We start from the raw sequence: 26527 nt of genomic DNA on the forward strand, positions 1-26527 counted from the left end.
GTTATTTCATGCTTTTGAAAACCGAAAGTGAAAGAAAGGTTGGATAAACTAGTCTGTTGTGGGCGTGTTACTTACTAGCTCCAACGGGAGCGTGCTTTCCCACAGGACGCCAGGCAAGCCATTCTCTGTTGGCGTTGTCGGTCACTTGCTATACAGCTAGACACTCTCTGTGACGAAAAAAAACCGCAAGGGCTAAATTGCTTTCCGACGAATAAAGCATTGAAATTACTGATTATTTGCACACCCCCTTCGAAAATGTTTGACCTTTTGGAGGGGGTTATCATACAAACGGAACTGGTAATTTTTATGACGTCATGAAAAATGAACGAATGCTGTTTCGCATAATTTTCGGTTCCATTGTCGTGAGAAGTCGTGTATTTCCGAAAGTGAAGTTTTCCACATTCCTTCGCAGATTTACTTTCACCGCGAATTTTGAAGAACTTGTCCAACGACAATATTTATTCTTCCGGCTTCAAAAATTCAAGGTACTGGTCTATTTCCCTTGAATGATTTGTTTGCGCACTGTAAACTCACTTTGAATGTTATCAGGACATTTTGATTCCACTTAGAGTTGAGATTATAAGATCGATCACTCACGCTCTGTTTGGCCGGTCACTCGCAGTCAATCATGATATTTGATACATGATATTGGTCACGACGTCTTCCTTTGAGAGACTGTGATTCCTATCGATTTAGGGACAAGTTAAGGACTCTGTGCACAGCAAACACTTGGAAAGTGTTTGTGCCTCCCACTGCAGCGTAAACGTAGAGTTTTTTTACGTTCCTCGATGGACGTTTTGTTTTGGATCGTCAAGAAACAGCTGGCATAGTACAGGACGCTGCTGAAATCCAAACAAACCAGCGATGGATCACGAACGATTGGACACGGATCAGTCAAGATTATCAAGGTTTGATAACTAGTGCTGAACTCTTTGATCATGAATGAAAAGAAAGCGGAACAATTAGAGGCTTTTGTAAGAATTGTTAGCCTTCAGCTGGTTTAAGGTTCTAAAATGCCATTGCAATGATATCAGCTGATTAGCACAGCAAAGGATATCGTTGTAATGATAATGGGCAGTTATTGTGCGCTGTCAACATGTTTATTGTACTTTTATCCCTTTTAATTTTGAACAGAGAAATTAAATAATTACAATGAAGGCTTCAGCTGAAACGTGAGGTATTACTTTTCTCTCAGTTACCCTCCCAGCGAAGCCGAAGCTCTAAATCTTGGTCCAAGACGTCCCGAACCAGTTGTTTCTTAAACCCCTACTTTCACTAATCGGCCAAAATGTATAATCGTAGAAGGTCTGATTTATTGAACTTTGATGTAGAAGACTAGAAGACTTAAATTTATATTTTACAAGTCGGTGGAAAAGTCAGTATACTTTCAATTTTTGTTGGCTGTTTATTTTAAGTGCATGCATGACATAATTTCATTTTCCAGTAGTTTTTTTTTCCAAGTGATCTAGCGACTATTGACAAATAAGCATTTTAATGAATTTTTTCCATATCACTTTCTTACGTGATCATTAAAAAGTGAAAAATTTTATTTTGCTGGTATTTGCCCATAATTTAATGTTAATTAATTAAATCTTTTCTTGACTTTTTTTTGCAGGAATCTTGAACAGTTTATAGCTGTGTGGGACTTTGAACCATCAAAAAAAGATGAAATTGCTTTGTCTAAGGTAAATTACTTGTTACCCTCCTTTAACATTCTATGTAACAAATGAATTTCCATGTTGCCATGCTTCTGATCACAGATGACTTTACTATGATGAATAATAATTCATTATATTTTACTTAAGGGGGATATTGTTTTTGTGGTGAAGAAGTATCAAGATGGCTGGTACCGCGGCATCCGTTACAGAGGTTATCAGGTATTGCTCACAAACATGTCTTAGCATATTCTCCTATATCTACTTACTGTTATACACATAGGTGATGTACATGTCACTGAACAGCACTATTGCTTGCATCTAGTTAATGAAATTGTAGGACTTTTAATCCTGTTAATGGAAATAAAATGAACAAGTTTTAAATGTTGATTATTATTTTTGTTTTCATCAGGCTGGTTGTTTTCCAGGGAATTTTGTTGAAAAAGATTCAAGTGAAATTGGAAATTTAGAGTGGTAAATCAAAGATAATAACAAGCCATTTTTAGCAAGTTTGACACTTAATTTTTTTTTTTTATTTTTTGTGGTAGATAACAACTAGCTTGTTTAGACAAGGAGTTTCAGTAATTGATTAAATACTGTTGTGATAAGAAGAACAGTTAGCCATTTGAAATATTGAGTAGGGGTTGTAATTTAATTCAGAGACTGAAATATTGTGAAAGTTCCAAGTTTCAAATTCACTCTTACCATTACTTGTCACTACCAGTGAAGATATTATTGCTCAACAAAAATCCATCAAACCAACACATTTATATTTTCCTTATCAGGCAGGACTTACCTTCACCAACATCAGAGGGAAACTCAAAAGTTCTTGAAGATTTACAAAATGATCGGACCAAGCTGACATCCGAAGCTAATGGAACTGATGATCAGTGTGAGGACATGGAAGGCAGACAACCCGATGCCAATCATAATAATGAACTGAACAGATCTGATTCACATAACAGTGATAATCTGAGTCCTGGTCCTCTAACCTCTTTCCATGGACTGAATATAATTGCTGAACAAATGGGACAGGAAGGAGAAGGTATTGCTGACAGTGACATTAAATGTCTTGTTCAAGGTTGATCTTGAAGGATTATCCTTCTAGTCAGACAAGCTCCTGGAAAGGATTTCTCTTTGTAATAGTGACTTAGTATGTTTTCACAACTGGTGCAGGAGATATTGGTGATTACAATTTCTACACAGGTCTTCATGATACCAGTGCCTGCCTTTGGCAATACAGGAAGTGCAGAAAAATTTACACACTTAAGGTTACCAAAAAGAAACTGTGAAGTCTCTTATAATAACTTATTTGTCTCCTATTTTGTTTTTGAACCACAGAATCAGAGGAACGAAAAAGAACAAGAGCTGCAATGGTACAGGAAATTTTATAATTTTCTTGTTTTGAGACATGTTACTTCTACATGGACACACATGTAGAATACACAGCACAAATGTGTGTAGACCAAGGTTTTGTGGAACTATTAAACTACAGGCTGCTAGTTTATGTATTGTTTACTGAATATTACAAGAACAAAATTCATTATTTAATGTCAGTAATAAAATTATACAACTCTTGATTTTATAAGTTCTTTGAATGTGTTTTTTGTGAGTTTGATTGAACTGAATGTTTTTGATTTGATGAAATTGTGTTTCTTTCCAGGAACTCTTGACATCAGAGGTGTCTTACTTCAATGGCTTAAATCTCCTTTCGGGGGTTTGTATTTTAAAGTATTCAAGATAAGCTGTTAACTCTGTGGGTTCAAAAATTTATGATTAACTGTCCAAAATATTATCAACAATAAGAATGAAAGTAGAACTGCATGATTACTAATTATATTTAATAAGCTAATATTTTCTGTTGGTTTGTTCCATGTACATCCATACTCTATTTCTGGAAAGTCATATCTGATATAATAGTTCTTACAACTTGACTGCCAAGGAGCAATATTTGAGTGACTAACAACCATTATTTACTTTACAGCATTATATCAGGCCTCTGAGAAAACTTCGCATTATTTCTAATGAAGACATAAAGAAAATTTTTGCCAATGCAGAGGTAAAACTCCTCATCTCCCTTCTTTGTAGCACTTGTAACACTGCCTTCTGATTCATTAGGAACATACTGACAGCTTGAAACTAGTGGCAAAAACAATGATAACAATAACAACAACAATTTTAATTGGATTGCTTTCATTTCAGTCCTTAGAATCCATTAGTAAAGAGCTGGTTGCTAAACTGCAAACACGTTTAGCTCACTGGGATGTTAATACAACTTTGATTGGAGATGTTCTTGTAGAAATGGTATGTTATGATCTATTAAGAATTAGAAGGGAAGATTTTTTGCTGTAAGTAAGATAGTACTGACAGTTTTTGTAACTAGAAATTAGAAATTAGCTGAGCTAAAAATGATAGTCCTCTTTGTCTTTTTGATGCAGTTTTCCTATTTGATGATGTTTGAACCATATTTCAAGTCAAGGAAGAGAGGGAATGAGGTATGAAAGTCATAATATGTACTTATTTACTTAATGGGAGGGCAACTGGTCTGGTCATATACTCATCAGCTTTCACAGTTGTTTTCTGTAGAACTACATGTGGGGCAGCACAGATCATTTGATAACAAGAGTTATAATTGATTAAATTTACCATTATGATAATGATTATAGTTAGGAGTGGTTAATTTTTTCTTTGGTTTAGAATGTTTTGAACCAGTGCAGACCATTTTTTTTTATTTTCAAGGCTTAATTCTGAATTAAATGTATAGTCTGAAATTTTCCTGACTTTGAAGCAATGCTGCCTTTCCCCTCTTGATTGAGGACATTTTCAGAAGTCAAAGTGCATAATTGGATGTGGGAAGGTGGATGAAAATAAGAATATAGGGGAATCACTTGGCACTGTTTTGGAAACTTTTTTCAAATTTTGCAAATGGGAATGTGTCAGCTATTTTGTCTCTAGATATATTATGAAATTCAACATAGGGTTACTGACAATAAATGTTTTTTGACATCTAGGTCAAAATGAAACTAGAGAAGAACAATGAGAAGTTCAGAAATTTTCTGGCCAAGGTGAGACTCACTCTTCTTAAATAAATTAATATGCACAGTTGTAGTTGATTTAAATAAAAACTAATTTAAAATATATTGTGCTAATTTTAAGGAAAGGATCTTTACTTCATAAACGGATGTAATTAGTTTGTGGGATCATCATGATCAGGTGTTATATATATTAATGTTTATAATTATAATGATTTCTTTGACTTCTTTCCCAGGTCAGCTGCAATCATACCCTTGACTCACTGTTACTTATGCCAATACAGGTAATATGCTCTGACTATTTAATCATGAATTTGCACTATGACACCTGTATGATTGTTTTTATTTACCTTCTTCTAGGACACCTTAGTAAGTACTTATTAACTGACTGGGAGATTTGGAGGCCTGGTCAGTGCAGTACACTCTGAGTTGAATGTTTTGGGTTCAAGACCTGCCCAGGTCAATGAGTTGTGTTCATTGGCAAGACACTTCACTTTCACCATGCCCGTCTCCTCTCAGGAGTAGAATGGGAGGCTTGATGAAATGCAGGGGGGGTAACCTTGTGATGAACTAGCATCCCATCCAGGAGTAGCGATACTCCTAGTCACATCACGCTATGGAAACAGGGAAAAGCACTCCTACATTGGGGGGGGGGGGGGGGGAGCCCTTGGTTTGAGTACAGACTTACTTTACCTGACCTATAAACTGTTTCAAGTACTAGGTTTGCTGCTAAATTTCTTCTAATTGATGGGCTGGTTGAATCTGTATGTTTTCAGAGAGTTCCCAGATATGAATTGATATTAAAGGAACTAGTGAAAAGAACACATGAGGTGAGATATATGTCACACCTTGTAGTTTGATAGGCAAATAATTGTGTTCAAATTAAAATGATCAAAATTATTAAGTGATGTGCCTTTAATTTCATGGCTAAATTCTTTACTGACATGTGATTTGTTTTATGTATGTTTTGGTTTTTATTAATTCCAGGATCACCCAGATTATGAGAATTTGAAGGAGGCTCAAAGCAAAGCTCAGAAGGTGGATGTAGTTAATTTTTTGGTTAACAATACTTTTTTTATCCATCATCCTCTGGTTTAACAGTCATGTTCAATATTCAATAAATTAATGCAGTGCAAATGTCACTTAACATCTTCAGGTGAGGCTTGATATTCTAATTAGATCTGTCTCAAATAATTTTTTCATAAATTGTTACAACTACTTGTAATGAATGCAGTAATTGTTACAATTTCATTTATTTAGTGAATTAATTAATTTTACATATTTGTAATGTTTAGACTGCAGAAGCCTTAAATGAACACATTCGTCAAATAGAGAATGAGACAAAAGTTGTTGAAGTAATGAAGAGTTTCCCCAATGATGAATTGGTGAGTAAAATGAAAATTATTATATTACAGTGACACGAACTCAACCGGGGCCACCCAACGTTTTTTAGCCAATCACAAGACGAGTTTAGAATAAAAATATTGAAGTTCGTTCATCAGCGGATCGATCACTATAAGGGTCAAATTTCACTGTTCGTTTGACTAGATGAGATGTGAAGGTATGCGAAAGCTTATAGTTTTTTTAAAGCAAAAAAATATAATATTTTTCGTTTCTATTACGGTAAAGGTGAATAAATATTTAACGGATGGCGGCCGGTAATTTCGAACACTAAACTGACTAAAGTTAAATTTACCAAATTGCGGCCGACTCACTTTATACAATATATTTTCCGAAACACGGCCTGGAATGCCGGAGGCGAGAGCTTATGTAATTTACTGAATATTGCGGCCGCGAATTTTGAACACGAAACGGGCTCGATCAATGTAAATAAATATATCAAATTACGGCCGGCTAAACCTCAAGGCGAAACCGGCTCAACACAAGTATATTTTTAAAATATCATTGAAAAACGGCCGTATCTACAATTTTACCGGGAATTTTAGTAACCAATCACAAGGACAAAGAAAATTTCAAATTTAGTTTTTGCATGTATTACTGGTGGTTGATTCTGTTTGCGTTGTAGTTTGAAAGTCGGGAAGTATTTCAAACATTTACTGATTTGAGGTAAAACCGTTTCGTCTTCAAAATCTCAGGCCGTGTCAATTCCGCAAATACATTTGTATTGGGTCCGTTTGGTCTTCAATAGTCCCAGCCGCATTATTCCGTAATTTATGTAAGCTTTCTTCTTCGACATTCCAGACCGTGTTTCGAAATATATATTTTGTAAGTTAACTCGTTCGTAATTTAGTAAATTTCTTTAAGTCTGAGTCCTTTCAGTCTTCAAACTTCCCGGCCCCAAAATTCGGTAAGTTATACAAGCTTTCTTCTTCAAAACTCCATACCCTATTTCGAAAAATTTTTATTATAAAAGTTTACTCAGCCGTAATTTGGTAAATTTACGTTGAGTTCGTTCAGTCTTCAAAATTCCCGGCAGCAATACTCGGTAAATTATACAAGTTCTTGTCTCCGACATTCCAGACCGTGTTTCGAAAAATAAATGTCATTGGTTTACCCAGCATTATTCGTTACTTACGTACGTTGAGGCTGTTCAGTCTTCACAATTACCGGCCGCTATTAGGTAAATATTTATTCGCTTTTACCGTAAACGAAATAAACAACATATTTATTTCACAGTAAAAAACTAGAAGCTTTCGCATGTCTTCACATCGACTCCAGTCAAACGAGCAGTCTAATTTGACCGTTGATGAACGAACTTCAATTTTTTTGTTCTAAACTCGTCTTGTAATTGGCCAAAAAACGTTGGGTGGCCCCGGTTGAGTTCGTGTCACTGTAATAATAAAATAGTGCTTTTAATTTTTTAGATTTTTATTTATTAGTGTTTCTTAATATGAATTGCAATATTTATTGTCAGTAAATTTCTGGATTGTTTTTATTTATTCCCACAAATGATTTGAATTTTTTTATTTTTCCAGAATCTTATTCGACCAGCTGCCACGCAGTATTCTACAGGTGATTTCATAAGTGTATGTTTTTCTTAGATGTAGGACCAAGGATAACTATTTTTTTTTTAACTGATTACCCTTGGATCAAAGTGTTTTTGTGGTAACATTTGTTTGATATACTTTCAGGAAAGTTGTATGGGTCTGTGCGTCTAAGGTAAGCATCAGAGTAAGGTAGTTAATATGCTTCTTGTTCAACTTGATCTGTACATTTCTTTGAAACCATTGGTGACACATTGGTGAATTGAGGCATGAAGTTATTATTGATAATTAATTCCTTTTTTGTTTCATAGGAAACATGAAAGAGACCAGATGACAAGTATATCTAAAACACTCAAAAGGTTGGAAATAGCCAGCAATAAAGGGTTGAGCCTCAATTATCTGGATTTTGGGGGACTGGGCTGATTCGTCCAGATAATCTAGAGTCCAGATAATCAACAATATGAGTATTAATGAGCCAAAAAATAAAACTGAGTACATAACATTTAATTGATATTATGCCAGGATTAATCAATATTCCCAAATCAATGCACTTCATTCTTAACATTTGTGAAAAGTATTTACAAGAAGCTATTAAAGGTAACCAACAACATTTCAAACTGCCACATGCATGTGTGAGTCACTAAATTCTATCATTCTTTAAAGCTTCATTTATTTAGTGCAATATATAGGGTCATAGATGTCCTAGTACATTATGCTTTGCTTTATGGGAAAAGTTGTAACAGATCTTGATTGTGACTTAGTATTGATATTCACAAAAAAGGGATCAGAGTATTGATAATCTGTCTGGATAAATGAAAAATCAGTACTGGATTTGCTTATTATATTTATACTATATACAGGTGGCGTGGCCAAGTAGTTAGGGTGCTGGACTTGTAATCTGGTGTCCTGGGTTCAAGTTCTCCACCCTGCTACTCACTGGATTTGTTCTCAGTTGCTCCTGGATCAACTCCTTGGCTGCCGGCACTCTGTAAATAGCCCACTGGTCTGCCTCCTGCTAGAGGGGATTTTTAAGCACATAGTTTACATTGTGGCTGAAAAGCCCCTAAGGGAGAGCTTCAATTTACATATTTATTTATTTATTTATTTATTTATTTATACTAAGGATGTTGATCATTGGGCATCAAAGAAGGGAGTTGTTTTGTTCATCAAATTGTTAGTCTTTAGTAATATTAGTCAAGAACTCAAGATATAGCCAAGAAGATAATTCAGATTGCTGACTCATTGTCAGGTCTGATACTCAAACACATTGTTATTTTCAACAACTTCTGCTGATTTCAAATTGTGAAGAAAAGTCTGACTGGTGCACAGAAATGTCACTTTCAATAACAGTTTTAAAGGAAAATTCATTACTTGATGAGGGAATTCAGTATTAAATTCCTCGCGAAAACCGATATCACATAAATCGCGAAACAATTGGTGCAATATTGGTTTACAAGTGCAATTTAATGTGGAATTCATGAGGGAAGTAATAGATTTTCCTTGAATCATATAACTGAATAAAAATGAGTAAAAAAGGAAATAGTATTACTTAGAATTGTTATGTTTACATAGATGCGAAACAATATCACTTGGCCTCATTTTCAACTCGCAATTCCATGCTAAATACCTCGCTTTGTTAACCAATCAGAATGAGAGATTTTATTTAATGATGCAATTCTATGGGAAATTTCCCTTTGTGTCAACAGAATCTCACTTCCCCTCATGGACAGCATTGAAACTCAGACGTCTCCAAAGCTCTCCCAAGCCCAGACAGCCATGCGGTCACAAAATACTCTTCCTGGATCTCACCATGGCGATAGTAGTGATAGTGACAGTGAAACAGACTCTGTATCCTTAGGGGAAACATTTATCACCAGGTACATGTGAAACAAAAGTATTTTTGAATGCATGATTTTTTTCAAGTTGAATCTTCAATAACAAAATCAGTCTGTATGAGCACAATGTTAATGCGGATGTTTGTTATTTCTGATTCTTTTTAAGTGCATATATTTATGAGGGTGAAGTTGAACGTGTAACTAAGAAAGCCACAGGTTCTAATGATGGGGGAATGGTCCATGAAACAGTTGAAAGGTCAGAGAGCTGTAGTTAATATGTTTTTATTTTTGATTTACTAGGTCTATGAACTAACTAACCTCTTTGCCTGTAAGGGCCAGCTTAAATCAATGTCTTTTCTTTTGTTGGCCTAACATTTTCAAGACTTGTACATTGCAAATTTAAGCACTTTTACCTTTTGATTTGTTATGCTCTGCAAACAGCTGAAAATTATCATGATTAATTGTATAAAAATTATATATATTTGATAAATTTTACACTTATAGGTAAATGACTGTGCTTTTTTCTTGCAGATATCTTTTCTTATTTAACAATGTCTTATTGGTTAGCATGGTATGTAACTTAATAATGTTTGGCCAGTGTAAGGATATTTAATTCAAGCTTTTTTTGGTTAGAATTTAAGATGAAAATCACTGCTTTTTACATGGTATGCAAAACTCTAGAATTGTTCTTAATAACTGATGTCACATTCAGTCATAAATTATGTTGCAAGGTCATTTAAACTTGGTTTAACTGTAACTAAGAACATATTTTTGGAAGATTTTTACTAAGGGGCTGACCATTTAACTTTTGAGGGGGGGAGGGGTGGGTGATTTCTGGTCATCAAGAAATTTTTTTTCTAGTAATCTGCTGTGCAGGACCGTTCTAAATGTTCTTTTTTTTCTGTTACATTTGGGCTGCATGCAATTTTTTCTTCCAACAAGCGCTTGCAGGAACTATTTTTTCAAAATCACCCACCCCCCTCAAGAGTTAAATGGTCGGCCCCTAAAATAAACTAATTACATTTTCTTCAGGCATCTGAAAATCGCATAACAGGGAAGAAAACTTACAAACTGAAGGACTGCATTTCCCTTGTCCAGGCCTGGGTAACATCACCCAGTACATATTATACCAATCCACCAGATAAGAGTAAGTTACACCCACTCTGTCAGTTGTTTTGCATTTTTTTTTTGCCACAGCATTTAGATAAGTAACCCTTCTAATGAATTAAAGATTGTTGTTTTTAATTATCATTTTAAATACTTATAGTTTCACTTATGTCAAAAACAAATACTTTGAATTCATAATTACAATTTAAGATAGCATTTAAATACAAATTATGAAAGTAATCTGTCAGACAGGAGATGTAGATATAAGCATTTGATTGATGTAGACTTTTTTTAATTTTATGAATGATGTTATAATAGGTGGCTTATTTTTAAGGAGTCTTGTATTTTGTTTTAAGCCTACCTCAGATTGATCAATCAATTGATGTAATTGTCATTTGTTTGTCAATATGAAACTTGATTAAATTAATGAAATTAAATTAAATTAATTAAATTAAATTAAAATTAAAATTGATTAAAATTTCCAGATGCTAAGAGTGTGTAGAAAACAAGGCAAATTAGTCTTAAAACAAATGGATTGAGATCAAATTTCTTTTGTTTGAATGCAGTGAACAATAGTGTACAAGAGAATGCTGCTTTATTGGTTCATTAATAAAAATAAATGAAGAAAGCATTTTCTATTTTTTGAATAATTCAGACATATAACATTATATTAACTGTTAATCCTCATTTTCCTTTTTTTTGCTGTCAGTGTTTATTCTTGGGACCCCTACGCAAATTTACAAGTTCTTAGCCCCATCAGAGAGACAGAAAGAAAAGTGGGAGAATAAACTAAAAACACATATTGAGAAAGAAAAACAGGCATTTGTTGAGGTAAAGAAAAATTTCACTTTTGTATTTGAATGGCATGCAATTATAACTGTTTTCAAGAGTTAAACTGATTTTTATGTTAGTAATAGTTCTGTTGATGTTCATTGTTCTTATTTGGGTGTATCATTGTGTTTTTATCCTTATAGTCATTCCAAGGATTGCCTGTACCAGATGAAGAATTCTTAGCAGTTTCATTTGATGCCAAGATAGATTACCATCAGACTGTTGACTTTGGTAAACTAGCATTTTCGTGTATTTGATATATTCATTTGGGTAGTGTTTATTTTGAAAATTAAGGGATCAAATTAAGCAGTTTATAAGTAATTTTGGGTCAAGCTGTTTGTTGCTAAAGTATTGATAAAATAAATCTTAACTGTATTTGAAAACCATTGGTTGGTGCTATGTTGTATACAATTTCAACACCTCCCTAACCCCTACCCCCTACCCTCTCCCCCCCCCCAAAAAAAATGTTAATATGGTGCTTGGTTACCCTGCCCTGCTTTGCTTTGCTTGTATCCTAACAAATCAAAGAAACAAAATAATATGGTGCTTGGTTAACCTGCCCTGCTTTGCTTTGCTTGTATCCTAACAAGTCAAAGAAACAAAATAATATGGTGCTTGGTTGACCTGCCCTGCTTTGCTTTGCTTGTATCCTAACAAGTCAAAGAAACAAAATAATATGGTGCTTGGTTAACCTGCCCTGCTTTGCTTTGCTTGTATCCTAACAAGTCAAAGAAACAAAATAATATGGTGCTTGGTTAACCTGCCCTGCTTTGCTTTGCTTGTATCCTAACAAGTCAAAGAAACAAAATAATATGGTGCTTGGTTAACCTGCCCTGCTTTGCTTTGCTTGTATCCTAACAAGTCAAAGAAACAAAATAATATGGTGCTTGGTTCACCTGCCCTGCTTTGCTTTGCTTGTATCCTAACAAGTCAAAGAAACAAAATAATGTAATGCCAGGGGCCTCTGCAATATGTCATTTTTTGCATTTCTTATTTTTTTTTCTAGTGGATACTGAATTTATTCACTAGTAGGGTAATACCAAGATGCTCAATGGTAGGATTATATCATGTGCTAATGGTTAAATTCTAACTTAATTTTTCAGAATTAAATTTAAGACAAAGTGAAGAAGTGCTGGTTATTGGAGTGAAAGCTGGCAATTTATGGCTTCCAGTAAGTCAAACTAATTAGAGTATTATTCTCTATGTCATGAGTATTTTTTAAAAATAGTGATTAATTATAATTATTGTTTATAGTTAGACATTAAATTAATGTACTTCTTTATTTACAGGGTTTTTTTTCAAGTAATGTTTGTGAACTTGACTTAGTATGGTAAGAGTGATCAATTGTATTCATTGGAGAAAAATATGAGTAAAACAAATATAATGCATAATAATGATGTTTTCAGTACTGAACTTCAAGTTGATAATCGCGGAAATAAAGTGTGGCATTCATTTTAATTGAGGTTTCAGTAAAATCCTTTTTATCCCTTTGACCCTCAAAGAGTGACTAGCATCTAATTTCTCATTTCTTTCATTTCTAAAGATTTGTACATTGTACAGGTGGAAGAACAAAAGGACACGTAGTCCCCTACTAGGTTCATCCACCTAACCCCAACCCACCCATCCCACCCTGGGGATTTGTACATTGTACAGGTGGAAGAACAATAGGACACATAGTTCCCAACTAGGTTCATCCACCTAAACCCAACCCACCCATCCCACCCCGGGGAAGGACATCCATCGCACAGTAATCTCATGTGTGGGAAATTAATGTCTCCTACCCCTCCTGCAGGAGACGGGACCTCCATTTATTTGTCCCTATCCGAGAAGACTGGAATATCTAACCATTTCTTGATGTCATAGAAAGGTAGCAAATTCTTGTCAATTAAATTAAGACCTGTTCCTTACAATGTCACCCATGAATCAAAGATTAGGTCACAAGATTAGAATAAATGATCATTAACTTAAGAAGCTCTTGATTGTTAAACAAATTCTCCTTGTCAGCACCTCAGAAAGTGTATACAGAACTGTATGGAGAATATGTGCACCGATATTAAGGTGTAAATAGCTAGGATAAGGTAAGACAAGAAAGACATGAAGACAACTGTAATTTCAGGCTGATCAAAATTCATATTTGATTAGCTTCAAGTTGGTGAATTTGGGATTTCTTGTTCTGTTTCTTTTCAAGGTGGCCAGGACTTTACAAAGGAAAATTTGGATGGTTTCCAGGTAGGATCTTACCAGCGAAAACTGAATGCTAGTAAATGAATAAAAAGTGGTTTTTATAGAGAATGATTAATGACTGAGCAACCCACTGGCAGTAGTGGGTTGACTGACTGGGTGATAAAACTGATGAGATGTTCATCACTGTGACAGTAAAAATCTACTGATCAATAAAAGGATAAATACTATGATATTTTTATAATGAATATTACTATTTGTCTTTGTGGATGGTAATTTTCATTAACTTAAATCATTTCTTAAACAATCATGACTAAAATGAATGTAGACTACCTTTCAAGTTTGATATTAATTTTTTTTTGAGAGAGACATAGTGGCCAAATGGGTAGCACACTAGACTCTTACACAGTAACTGTAACACCATACTAAGAAAGAATGTTTTATTTTTTAGCTCAATGTGTCACAGGACCTGATATGGCAACATACAATGCAACAAATGAGGCAAGTTGTTATTAAATGTGTTTATGATAATAATTATTATTATAACAGTAACTTTTAATGAGGGTTAAATGCATAAACCCATATCTCTTCAAAACAGTCTTCATGGGGTTGTCAGTGTTAACAGGTAAGTTTCTCAGTAAGATAAAAAGATTTACGATTGTTGTCAAACTTGATGCCCTTCTATTCAACAGTTGATTGGTTTAAAGTTGTTTTTATTTCTTTGTTTTGAATTTTTAAAACCAGTTTGAATATTTAACAATTATTCCACGAGCATGCATTGGATATGAGATGATAGATAGCCAACGAGGCACATAGCGCCAAGTTAGCTATAATCATCTCACATCCAACAAGCGCGAATGGAATAATTGTTTTATTAAAAAAACACCCCCAAGATATTAGACAAATCTTCTTGACTTTATTTTGTAAGAAGAAACCGGATATTACAATATACAGATATTAGATTATGGTATATTGGCTCATATACCATAATGGCTGAGCCAATAAAAAGCCTTGAATTGCATTATCCAATGTTCCAGTTTTTAATAATTGGTGTTATATTTTGCTTGCTTTCTGGTGTAGTTTCATCCCATCCCAGTGGCCACAGCACTGAATGAGATTAAACAGAAAATGATGGACTGGGTGAGTGAGTATGCACTTAAATGTTGTTGTTAAACTTCACTGAATTTTGTTCCCTTGTAGTAGTAATATTGTAAGTCTGAATATTGTAATAATATATCAGGTGGTAAAAAATGTTTGAATCCTTTGACCTGAAGTTCACTTTGAGTTGAAAATATTCCAAATAATGCTTACTTTTTAGAATACATTAGTTTGCTTTGTAAATTTATGTGAAAAACTTCTTTATTGGATAGACTGGTAGTTTTCCCAAGAAACCCATCACTGAAGATATGACAATGTTAAAGGTCTTTAAACCAGACAAGACATTTAAGGTAAGAGGAACAAGTACTAAAGGAATGGTTCAGTGTTTGAGACACTTAAGGGTACTGTTTAATTTAAAAACACGTCTACCATCACAATAATAATGTTGATGAATGTTTGTTAACTTTCAGACTTGCAAGGTTGAAACAGGTTTCCTTATTTCTGATGTTATGCAGTAAGTGACTTGTCCTTCTTTGAAGCACATGAAGGAATTATAGAAAATGAAAATGTTTTCTCATCAGTATCTGTACTACTCAAGAGAAATCTAGACATTGTATTTTTGAATTGTAATGAATCGTAATGGAAAATAACAGTCTGGTTGGTTTAAGATTCCAAGTAGGGATTGAACACCATGCAAAAACAGTCCAATAATATTATTGTTATTTCTCGGCAAAACATCAAGCTAAAAGTTGATGAAAACACATGAACTTATCAGCTAGATGGTGGATCTTTTCTATCAATGATCACTAACAATAATTTTATGATAGAGTTGCACTTCATTCATTATTATGTATTTACTAGGAAAATCATGATTGTGTTTTACTTTTGTGCAGGCAATACACAAGGCACAGAAGTTTTGTTGGAGGGCAGATTGATGCCTCAGTGTTGGAAATGTGGGAGGAATCAATAGATGGTTCTGGTGAGACTCAACTAAGTTATGATCTTATTTGATCAGCAATGCACCATAACATCATTTCATTCCAATAAATTTTATAACATAGCCAAAGTAAAGCGCACAGTCTGATTGGTCAAGTTAGCATTCCCCATTTGCCCATGGGTGTACGCTGCTGGCGTGAGCAAATGCAAAGACTAATATTTTTCCATGCGCGCTTGTTTTTTCTGGTCATGTAAGATTTGTTAAATAAAAGGGAACTCTTTAACTACAATGTATCAATGTTATGTTATATAACAAATGGTAAACACCACAGCATACCCTATTGAGTTATGGATGCACTTGGGAGGTTTGCTAAGCACTCAAGAAGCTAGAGTCCCTCTTGGCTATTGCCTTGCGTGACTCTTAAGCTTCTTTTGTGCTTAGCAACCTCCTGTGTGCATCCATAACTAAATAGTGTACACTGTGGTGTTTGCCATTTGTTAAATATTTGGCAATTTACTTGCACCAAAAGCTAGTCACTCCACAGTGTTAACTACAATTTTTCACTCATGTCAAACACTTTATTTTTCCTGGCTTTTTTTCGTCATGTATGTACATGTAACTGTCCAAACAATCAGGTGCACTTCATAATTTTTCTTGCTCTGCTATTTCTTGTGCATCTTCAACATAATTATCATTTGTTAGTTAAAGTGTAAATTGACTTGTTTACCCTGTAGAAAATAATGTGTACAGGTGCATGTAATCTACAGCCAGAGTTGCTATCACATTTGAGTAAGTTACTGCCATTTTTGCCCAAACAGCCTTTCTATCCCTTTTTATAGTGCACAGACACTTGGATCCTGGGGAGAAACTAAGTAACATCTTTGCAATGTGGGGAAAATATCAGGTGAGTTATGTTGATATTTGGTAGTGAATTGTTAGAACAGATCATTTGTAATGAAACTTGTTGATTTACAATTATGTTTGAACAGACAGTGTCATTAGCAAGTCAAGTTTGGGCTACAACATTTAAGCTTACATGTGTATGGGTTCCCTGTTAACCCTCAAGTGCTAGACGTGATGAACATGCAATCTCTCCTTGCAATTCCAATTTATCTTGCAAACATGTTATGAAACCGGACAAGTTTGTCAGCAAGATGGTAGAACACCAAATTCTCCTTTGTAACTTAAAAGGAAATGTGAGGGAGTAAGAGGGAGAATTACTCATGGGATTTTGGGAATTCAAGGGTTGAAAACCACTTGAAGGATTTGGTTTAAAGCCCTTGTCAGGTCATTATGTTGTCTTGTAGAATGAGACAGTTTGCTCTCACAGTGGCTGTCTCCACACAAGAGGATGACTGGGTTGTGGAAAACTATCAGGAATTGTCAAGAGACACTTGATAGAATTTTGAAGAATAGCCTTCATGCCTCAATTCATTTGGCAAAGTTCCATGTTGTCTCCTGCCACACGAACTGAGATTATTAAAATCTTGCTTACTAGTTTTATTTTGTTTTATCAGGGAAAGATGAAGCTTGTTGTTCACAATAAAGATGAAAGACACAGTAAAGATGAAAGACAGGGACCAGCATTGCATGAGAATCAGGGAGAAAAACCAGAACCACCCACTGGAGTACTTATTTACTTTGATTAGCTTCATTGCACATTTTTAATTCCAGTTTACATCATGTCTACGAATACACATTAACTTGCTTGGTACTTTAAAATCATTAGTTGGGAGTGAAGAATATTTTAGGTTGCTCTGAGATTTGCAATAGAAATATAAGATATAATATTATCAAATAAGTATCCCACATTCATAATTTATAATTTTTAATAAGGAAATCCAGAGTGCTCTGAGTGAAGGCAAACTCAATATTGCAATGCAGTTGTGTACTCCTTTCAGTCCACACCCAAAAGTAACTTACTTGTACAAAAAGTCTCATATGCAGTGCCTATTTTCTCAAGTGACTTATTATAAGAAAAAATTTTGTTAGTTATCATAATTTCAAACTGCATCAATCAACCAACCCTAAGTGTCCAATTTTTCAAATTATTTTTTTAATAGCTCCATCAAATAGTTTTTGATAGTGGCATAGACTTATAAATTTTATTGAAAAATAATTGTGGTATTCATTTAAAGGAGACCAATGATAAATGATTTTACAGTTACAGTTCTGGCTTTTATAGAGACAGTTTTTCAATTGATAAGTTTAGATGTGAGGAAGAAGATTAAAAATTTATAGCAGACAAGGTAGAGTTATATGATTATCACGGCATGTGTTCTGGTTAGTAACGGTATTTTATATCAAACTGTTTTTGTTAGCAATCAATTTTCTTAATTTTGTTTTTAAATATGTACTTGCATAAATTTCTCCACACAGCAAATGAATTTTCAATTCTTACACTAATCTGTTTAAAAGAGAAACTGATACATACAACTCATGGACAATTATCATAGACATTGTGTCTGTAGAAACAAATTCAGTATTGTAAATAGTAAACTAACTTTTAATAAAGGGAACCATGAAGACAAGTACTTTGCTTCAATATTATTATTATTATTAGTCCTGAGAAACAGGGGTGAGGTAATCTGTTTAGTACTAACAGTAATAAATTTTTGCTGGAAAAGAGAAAGTGCACAATGGGAAGGGTGTAATAATGTAAAAACAATGTTACAGTAACGATCGTACACCACAAGTGCAAATAGAATCAGCAAGCCATAAAAATGACAAGGTGTCTTGACAACAAGGGAGGGGACTGCATAATAATAAGGGGAAATTTTTTTCCACTGCTCAAAACATTATATGGTGATGAAATTTTGTGGGCCGAGGCCAGGAACGTGGCGGAGTACTACTGATGAGGATCGTAATTGATCGAAATCGATTTGGAATTCCGCTACATTTTTACAAGTGACTTTTTATATACCATTTTACACGTTTTTACAATTCTTGTATTCGTTTTATAGTAGTTTTTAGTGCGTCGAACGTGACTACGAGACGTTATGTCTAGCAAACTGACTCAAACATTATATGATTTTCCTTCTTTTCCACTTAAAAATTTTTTTGATACCAGCCCAGTATGCTTACCCCACTAAAGTCTATGTTACTGTCTATGTCACTCTAAGAGTGAATCCAAGGGTATCAGGTTCAGCTCAGGAAAAAGTTAAGCTTTAAACTGAGCTTAAGATCTCAATCAATACCAAACTGGGAAAAGATAAAATGCATTAAAACTTTTCTTTAGTATGTTTAAGGGACTTCAGATTCAGCTTTCTTGTCCCTAACACTTACACACTTATTTCCTAAAATGTAGAACCTAAGTGGCTTCAGGGCCCACTCGGGTCCACAGGAGTTTAAGCCTATTCTTGTTGATGTCACAATAGTAAGTTGACTTCCATGAAAATTTCTGTCATCCTCAAGCCAGAATCTTTCTGAAGTTGCCATGTCTTCTTTATTGAGATTAGCCTTCTCAATACAAAATGCTTGACAAAGCTTGGAAGGTCCGTTGCCCAGTTGAAAGTCTTTCAGCTTATTACCTCCATCTTTTCGTCGTACCCCTCTGAATGATTTCATATAACTTAATCCTAGAATGTATAACGAAGAAAATAATTACCAGAAAATTAGTCTTGTGCTCACTTTTCACATCCAAGTCTCTACCCCTTATTAAGGCTGTTTCAACTAAAATAGCAATTGTTTCTGGATTGAGAGGTGGGCCAGCAACTTTGCAGGCAAACAGTCAGTAGAAGTTTTCAATAGATGGTAGACTCAGCCAGTTTTCAGAGTATGGCAAGTGCACACACGAGTTCCTTCTGTAAACTTCCATTTTGCATGCAAGAATCACTGCATTTCACGCGGTAGCTGTAAAACTAAGATATGCAAAACATTTGAAGAATACTTGTTTTTCCCATTTTTGGAGCAAAACTGCTACAAAAGGCAATCAGTCTCAGCCTTAGTATCTTTTACTTACACTGTTACTCAATGATCACCATGCACGCTGGGTTGCACATGTGAGTTTTCAGTCACGTTGCACGCGGTGCACACGACAAAAAATGGCTCTGCACGTGTGAGATCTCGTCAAGTTCTGCCATACTCAGCAAACTGGTCAGTCAGTAAAAGAGATGTTGTAATTTCATAAACAATTTCATTTTCCATTACAATTTCTCATCTGTACCAATTTCAACTTCTTTTGGAACATGCACACTTTCCATTAAATTAAAAGGTTCAAGGTTGCATTCCAAGAAACTAAAACAAAATATAAGCTGGAAAGATTTCCATGTAGCTCCAAACATCAATTATGATCCCATTTCATAAAGACTAAATATAAAGGTTTCTTTGCAACACTCTATGCATAATTAATGTATTGGGGTTCTGGCAGTCTTGCCACCACAGGGAGCCCATACAATCTGTTTGTGTAGCCGACTGTTGTTTTATGGTGAATGTACCAGATTTACCGTTTGCCTCACCTATAGTGATATATTGCTGACTATGTACATAAATCATTGATAAATAAGCGAATTGAATTACTTTACCTGTGGTGTATAGTCGTCCTTTTGCCTCAAAAATGTTTTTTTTTGAGCAATTTTGAATAAGTCTGAGTTCGTCGCTAATGTAATGCATAAAAGAAAGACAAGGGTGGAAGCCTTGTTTTGAAAGGGTTCAAGCGGCCGAGCGATTTTCCCCCTGAAAATTGCATCGCTCCACTTTCAAACTTCACATGATTCACCTCATACCTTCCAACTGAAAATCCATCCAAACGGACCAAAGCTAGCCCTCAAAGAAAATCAAAATCCCACAGTATTTGAGCACCTGGGATGCGTGGCAAGATTCTCAAGTGCCAGCCAGAAACTGTCATGTCTGATTGACCAATTCAAAATAACGTCATCCAATTCAAAATAACGTCGTCCAATCAGAAAAGGGCAATCAGCATGACGGTTTCTGGCTGGCACAGGAGAATCTTGCTACACACCCCAGGTGCTCAAATACTGTTAGATTTTGATTTTCTTCGAGGGCTAGCTTTGGTCTGTTTGGATGGATTTTTGATTGGAAGGTATGAGGAGAGTCGTGCATCTTTTGACCTTAATGCTGCGAAGTTTGAAAGTGGAACGATGCGATTTTCGGGGGGAAAATCGATCGGGCGCTTGAACCCTTTCAAAACAAGGCTTCCACCCTTGTCTTTCTTTTTTGTATTACATTAACGATGAACTCAGACTTATTCAAAATCACTCAAAAAAAACATTTTTGAGGCAAAAGGACGACTATACACCACAGGTAAAGTAATTCAACGTTCATTTACCAATAAATTATGTACATAGTCAGCAATATATCACTATAGGTGATGTAATGATCAGCGGTATTACACGTTATGGACATGCACATGAGGAGAACACATGAGCATCGTTTTGTAAAGAGGTTGGATTTTTAAATTATTAAAACTGTTATCAAAATCCATCGTGTTTTCGTATCAAGAATATTACATGGTGTCAGGAGTAAAACAAGAAACAGAAACTCAACCATCCATCTAGCGAAAATTTGGACAAAAAACAGCCAGCGTTTCAGAGCAATCAACATCGGCGATCCAACTTCATGTCATAGGATCAGTCACTCCTCGACACGCCGGAAGAGGTAGAAAACACTGAAGAAACACAACAACCAGTGGAAATCGAAGAACACACAATCAAAATGGCGATGCACTTAAGCCTCCCACCTCCAGAACCTATCGAGTTAAGTGGGGGAAACATCTCGGCCAACTGGAAGAAATTTAAACAGAAATACGTAAATTACGAAATTGCGACTGGAATAAGCTTGAAGGACAGTACAACCAGGGTAGCAACACTTCTGACAGTTATCGGCAATGATGCTATCGATGTTTTCAACAATCTAACCTGGGATGAAGAAGACAATGACAAGAAAATCGATAAGGTACTGTCGAAATTTGAGCAATACTGTGAACCAAAGAAAAATGTCAGCTACAAAAGATACAAATTCTTCTCAAGGGCCCAAGAAAGCGGCGAAAGTATCGAGCAGTATGTAACGATACTAAAAAAGCTTTGTGAAACATGTGAATTTGGAACATTGAAAAATTCTCTCATCAAGGATCGAATTGTACTTGGTGTAAACAACACGAAAACGAGAGAAAGACTTCTCCGGGTGACAGACCTTACACTCGAAAAAGCAGTAGATGTAGTACGATCTGCAGAGGCCACGGAAATTCAAATGAAAGAACTAGACTGTGACTCATCAGTGCATGGAATTGGAAAAGAGAAAAAACAAATTTGCAGACAAAAAGACACCCTCAGCTAATGATGAAAAAAGACCTCCAAGCAAGAAGTTCAATTGCTGGAACTGTGGAACTAAACATGGTCTAAGAGAGTGTCCTGCATATGGCAAAACATGCAACTATTGTCAGAAAAGAAATCACTTCCAGAGTGTATGTAGATCACGGAAAAAAGTCCATGGACTGGACGTAGATCAACAAGAGGAAGAACAAAATCTTAATTCAACCCTATTTGTAAGAGCTGTCACTACAGACATTCAGATCTATGACGAGGAATGCTATGTGAAGCTTCCAGTAAAAGGGCATATCACAAAACTCAAGATAGACACTGGCTCTCAAGTTAACATCATGCCGTTTAAAGACCTAAAGAAGATAGTTGGTAGCAACCCACAGATAAATGCCTGCACACACAATCTAGTAAGCTACTCCGAAGACAAGCTAACTGTACTTGGCACTACTAAACTACCAGTGAAATCTAAAACAGATGTCGCACAGGAGCTGATGTTCCACATAGTAGAAACAAATCAACCAGGAGTATTGGGGTTCACATCATCTACAGATCTGGGTCTAATCAAAGTGACTATGGCAAAAAAGAGAGAAGAAGACCAAACCAAACCAAACAGAGGAAAGGAAGCTAAGAAGCTCTCCGAAGAACTGAAAGAAGAAATGCTGCAAAAGTACAAGCAAGTGTTCACAGGTTTGGGACGTTTGGAAAAACCTTACCACATTGAAATATACCCTACTGTGACACCTGTTGTAAACCCACCTAGAACTGTCCCAGCAGCTCTTTGCAACCGAGTGAAGAAAGAATTGGATGACATGGAAAAGCAAGGGGTTGTTCGTAAGGTAGAAGAACCCACAGACTGGGTCAACTCCATGGCCATCGTTGAAAAGCCCAATGGTAGTCTGCGGATCTGTTTAGATCCAAAACACCTCAATAAAGCAATAAAACAGGAACATTTTCAGCTACCCACCATACAGGACATCACTACACGTATGGCAAATGCAAAATGGTTCACCAAGCTAGATGCTAACCGAGGATACTGGCAGATACCTCTTGATGAAGAAAGTCAACTTCTTACCACCTTCAACACACCATTTGGGCGGTACTGTTATCAAGTCACTCCATTTGGAATCACATCTGCCCAAGAAGTTTTCCAAAAGCGGATGAGTCAACACTTGAGCGACTTGGAAGGAGTTGAAACCGACATCGATGACATAATAGTGCATGCAGAAACAGAAGAAAAACATGACCATCATCTACAAGCGGTCCTGGAATGATGTGAGAAGATTAACCTAACCCTAAACAAAGAAAAGTGCATTTTCAAAGTCAAAGAAGTCACCTACATTGGTCACAAACTCACGCAAGAAGGAATCAAACTAGATGATGAAAAGGTGCGTGCCATAAACGACATGCCTGCACCAACTGATAAAAAAGGAGTAGAAAGACTCCTTGGAACTATCAACTATCTGGGCAAGTTCATTCCCAATCTGGCAACTGTCACTGAGCCTATCAGAATTCTGCTAAGAAAGGACATCAAATTTCAGTGGTCATATGAACAAGACATAGCACTACAAGAAATCAAAAATATCCTAACCAAAGATGGAGGGCCAGTCTTGAGATTTTTTGATGTTCAAATACCTGTTACCATCAGCTGTGATGCCTCCCCAACCAGTCTAGGAGGGGTGCTACTACAAGGTGGACGTCCTGTTGCATATGCTTCAAGATCCCTCACTGATGCCGAATCAAGATATGGTCAAATAGAAAAAGAGCTCTTAGCTATTCAGTTCAGCCTAGAACGTTTCAACCAATACACCTATGGCAAGAAAGTCACCATAGAATCAGATCACAAGCCCCTTGAGGCCATTGTTAAAAAGGCATTGGCATCAGCACCACCAAGATTGCAAAGAATCCTACTAAGAATGCAGAAGTATGACTATACATTGGAATACAAACCAGGAAAAGAGTTAGTACTTCCTGACATGCTCTCCAGAGCACCATTTCCCAAGACCACTTCTGGCAGCATGGAAGAAGAAATTGCATTACATGTCCACCTACTAACTTCTAACTTACCAGTCTCAAAGCCAAAACTAGAAGAAATTAAAGAAGCCACAGCAAATGATCCATCAATGAAAGAGCTGAACGAAATGATCAAATTTGGATGGCCAGAAACAAAGTCTCACACACCAGCAAATATTCAAGTCTACTGGCATGTAAGAGATGAGCTCTCTGAAATCGATGGTATTATTCTCAAAAATGACAGAATTTTGATCCCATCCTCTATGAGAAAAGAAATGCTCCAACGAATACATCAAGGCCACATGGGGATCGAAAAATCCAAACGACGAGCAAGAGATGTACTATACTGGCAAGGAATGAATTCTCAAATCAGCGACATGATAGCAAGATGCGCCATTTGTTTAGAGCATCAACAGCGAAACACGAAAGAGCCAATGATACCTCAGCGCATACCAACCAAGCCCTGGGAAATGGTAGCCACAGACCTGTTCATATGGGACAAATCTGAATACCTGATAATTGTTGACTATCACTCAAGATATTTTGAAGTAGCCAAGCTTCCAGACACCAAAAGTACCACAGTCATAACCTTCACCAAATCCATGTTCGCCAGACATGGGATACCACCTGAAGTGATCAGCGACAATGGTCCCCAGTATTCCTCAAAAGACTTTTCGCTGTTTGCTCAACAGTGGGAATTCAAACATACTACTGTCAGTCCACAGTATCCCCAAGCCAATGGTCTTGCTGAGAAAGAAGTTCAAATAGTGAAAAACCTACTAACAAAAGCAAAGCAAGATTGCCGGGATCCCTATTTAGGACTACTTGAATACAGGAACACCCCAATAGATAACATTGGTTCACCAGCGCAACTACTCATGAGCAGACGACTCAGATCAACAATTCCCACAACTGACGCACAGCTCCAGCCTAAAGTCCTTGATTCACACAAAGTTATGGAAAAACTGAGGCTCAAACAAGAAAAACAAAAGCACTATTTTGATCAACATGCCAAACATCTCCCCACGTTAGAGAAAGGTGACCGGATCAGAGTGCAAATGGGAAGCCACTGGAAACCGGGCGTTGTAACAGATCATGCTGGAACACCGAGATCTTACAGGATTCGAACTGATGAGGGTAAAGAGTACCGTAGAAATAGAACAGGATTGATGAAATCACCAGAAAGCAGTCCATTACTGACATCTCACCTAATACTGATTCTCCAACGGTGAGAGCTTATGAACATTCACCCTCTAAGGAAACAGCAGACCAAGCAATCCCACTTGTTGAAAAACCCACTACAACATATCTCAACCAAGAGGAAATTGATTCATCTGAGGATGAGATCCCAGAGCCTCACAAGACAGCAAGTGGAAGAACTGTGAGAAGGCCTCTACGTTTCAAGGATTATGTTGCATAACAATGAACATATCTTACGTCTTGATGTTTGATGAAACTGTGGGACCACTGTGCCAAACATTTGTCTTAACAACTGTGTACACATTTCTAACAAGTTTAAGTTAGAGGAAATATTGCACTTTTAATAAGTTCTTGTTTTTTATTTCGTTTCACTGCCCAGCGTTTCTCAATTTGGTGTTAGTGTGCATACACTCTGTTGTGTTAATTTTTTCTTCTTTTCATTTTCGTTGGGGGAAGTTGTAATGATCAGCGGTATTACACATTACGGACATGCACATGAGGAGAACACATGAGCATCGTTTTGTAAAGAGGTTGGATTTTTAAATTATTAAAACTGTTATCAAAATCCATCATGTTTTCGTATCAAGAATATTACAGGTGAGGCAAACGGTAAATCTGGTACATTCACTATAAAACAACAGTCGGCTACACAAACAGATTGTATGGGCCCCCTGTGTTGCTACAAGCTTAGTAATTACAATACTATTAAGGAGGGTTCATTTGTTCAGCACCCACCTTGGAGCGGCTCCAAAGCTCTGATTAACACACAAGCACCAGCTTCTTGACTGGAGATATTCAAACAGTGATAAATTCCATATATAATGTAAACATAAGCTGTTCCAGGAGCCATATACATTGGTTCACACCGTTCAGTTTTCTTACCACCATACGCATGGCAAGCTTTATCAACCTCACCCAAATAAGCCTCAGTCTCAACTATTCTTCCGCATAACACTTCTCCATCGTCAAGGATGCGATAAAGCAACTTCCCTAGAAGATTTTTTGCCAGTTCTTCACAAGGTCTGGCGTAAAACAACCTACCAAGTTGATTCGAAATGTGGTTCTTATCGATTTTAAGTCTTGCTCTTTTGTATGGTATGACGTTTGAAATATCCTTACAATCTTTTTTGAAGTACACGCTTTCTTCACCCTTTCTTTTAACTTTACCTGAGAAGTCTTCCTCAGTTTTTACAGCGCAGTCGAGGCCGTTAACATTGCCATTTCTTTTTCGAGTCCTTAGCGCCGCCATGATGTTATTTAGTTTTCTACTTTATGTAACTAACACCAGATATCTCAACGAAAACGTTTTGGCGAGGGTTGTAATTACAATAGGCGGGATAACTTGTTGAGCCTGGTTCAATTACCAATCTATGATTTAAATTTCAGTTTTGAAGGTGGAAAAAGGAAAACCAGACAAA

At 36.1% G+C, this 26527-nt stretch overlaps 2 protein-coding genes across 3 annotated transcripts; one reads left to right on the plus strand and one right to left on the minus strand.

Annotated features, from left to right (window-relative positions):
• Positions 1 to 341: 341 nt before the first annotated feature.
• On the plus strand, positions 342 to 18152 carry LOC111337161 (uncharacterized). 2 transcript variants are annotated; one of them, XM_022943401.2, is made up of 35 exons: positions 349 to 485; positions 697 to 908; positions 1616 to 1685; positions 1806 to 1877; positions 2068 to 2129; positions 2441 to 2700; positions 2997 to 3031; positions 3319 to 3372; positions 3640 to 3714; positions 3858 to 3959; positions 4094 to 4150; positions 4667 to 4720; positions 4924 to 4971; positions 5464 to 5517; positions 5675 to 5725; positions 5983 to 6072; positions 7624 to 7660; positions 7780 to 7807; positions 7944 to 7991; positions 9339 to 9509; positions 9634 to 9723; positions 9999 to 10038; positions 10500 to 10614; positions 11284 to 11405; positions 11549 to 11636; positions 12509 to 12576; positions 12695 to 12735; positions 13594 to 13634; positions 14038 to 14087; positions 14667 to 14726; positions 14957 to 15034; positions 15155 to 15198; positions 15578 to 15663; positions 16461 to 16525; positions 17139 to 18152. In XM_022943401.2, the coding sequence occupies exons 2-35, from the start codon at positions 865 to 867 to the stop codon at positions 17268 to 17270; spliced, it is 2532 nt and encodes an 843-aa protein (XP_022799136.1). In that variant the 5' UTR covers positions 349 to 485; positions 697 to 864; the 3' UTR covers positions 17271 to 18152. The 2 variants fall into 2 exon arrangements, 1 of the variants encoding a protein (XP_022799136.1); XR_015992274.1 differs by lacking the exons at positions 14957 to 15034; positions 15155 to 15198; positions 15578 to 15663; positions 16461 to 16525; positions 17139 to 18152 and adding an exon at positions 13198 to 13272 and having other exon boundaries at positions 342 to 908; positions 14667 to 14681.
• On the minus strand, positions 18005 to 26387 carry LOC111337162 (uncharacterized). Its single transcript, XM_022943402.2, has 2 exons — positions 25845 to 26387; positions 18005 to 19199 (listed from the first exon to the last, which is right to left on the minus strand). The coding sequence occupies exons 1-2, from the start codon at positions 26356 to 26358 to the stop codon at positions 18865 to 18867; spliced, it is 849 nt and encodes a 282-aa protein (XP_022799137.1). The 5' UTR covers positions 26359 to 26387; the 3' UTR covers positions 18005 to 18864.
• Between the last annotated feature and the right edge of the window lie 140 nt (positions 26388 to 26527).

This window comes from Stylophora pistillata, chromosome 10 (assembly GCF_964205215.1).
Source record: "Stylophora pistillata chromosome 10, jaStyPist1.2, whole genome shotgun sequence".
In the NCBI taxonomy this organism is placed as follows: Eukaryota; Metazoa; Cnidaria; class Anthozoa; order Scleractinia; family Pocilloporidae; genus Stylophora; species Stylophora pistillata.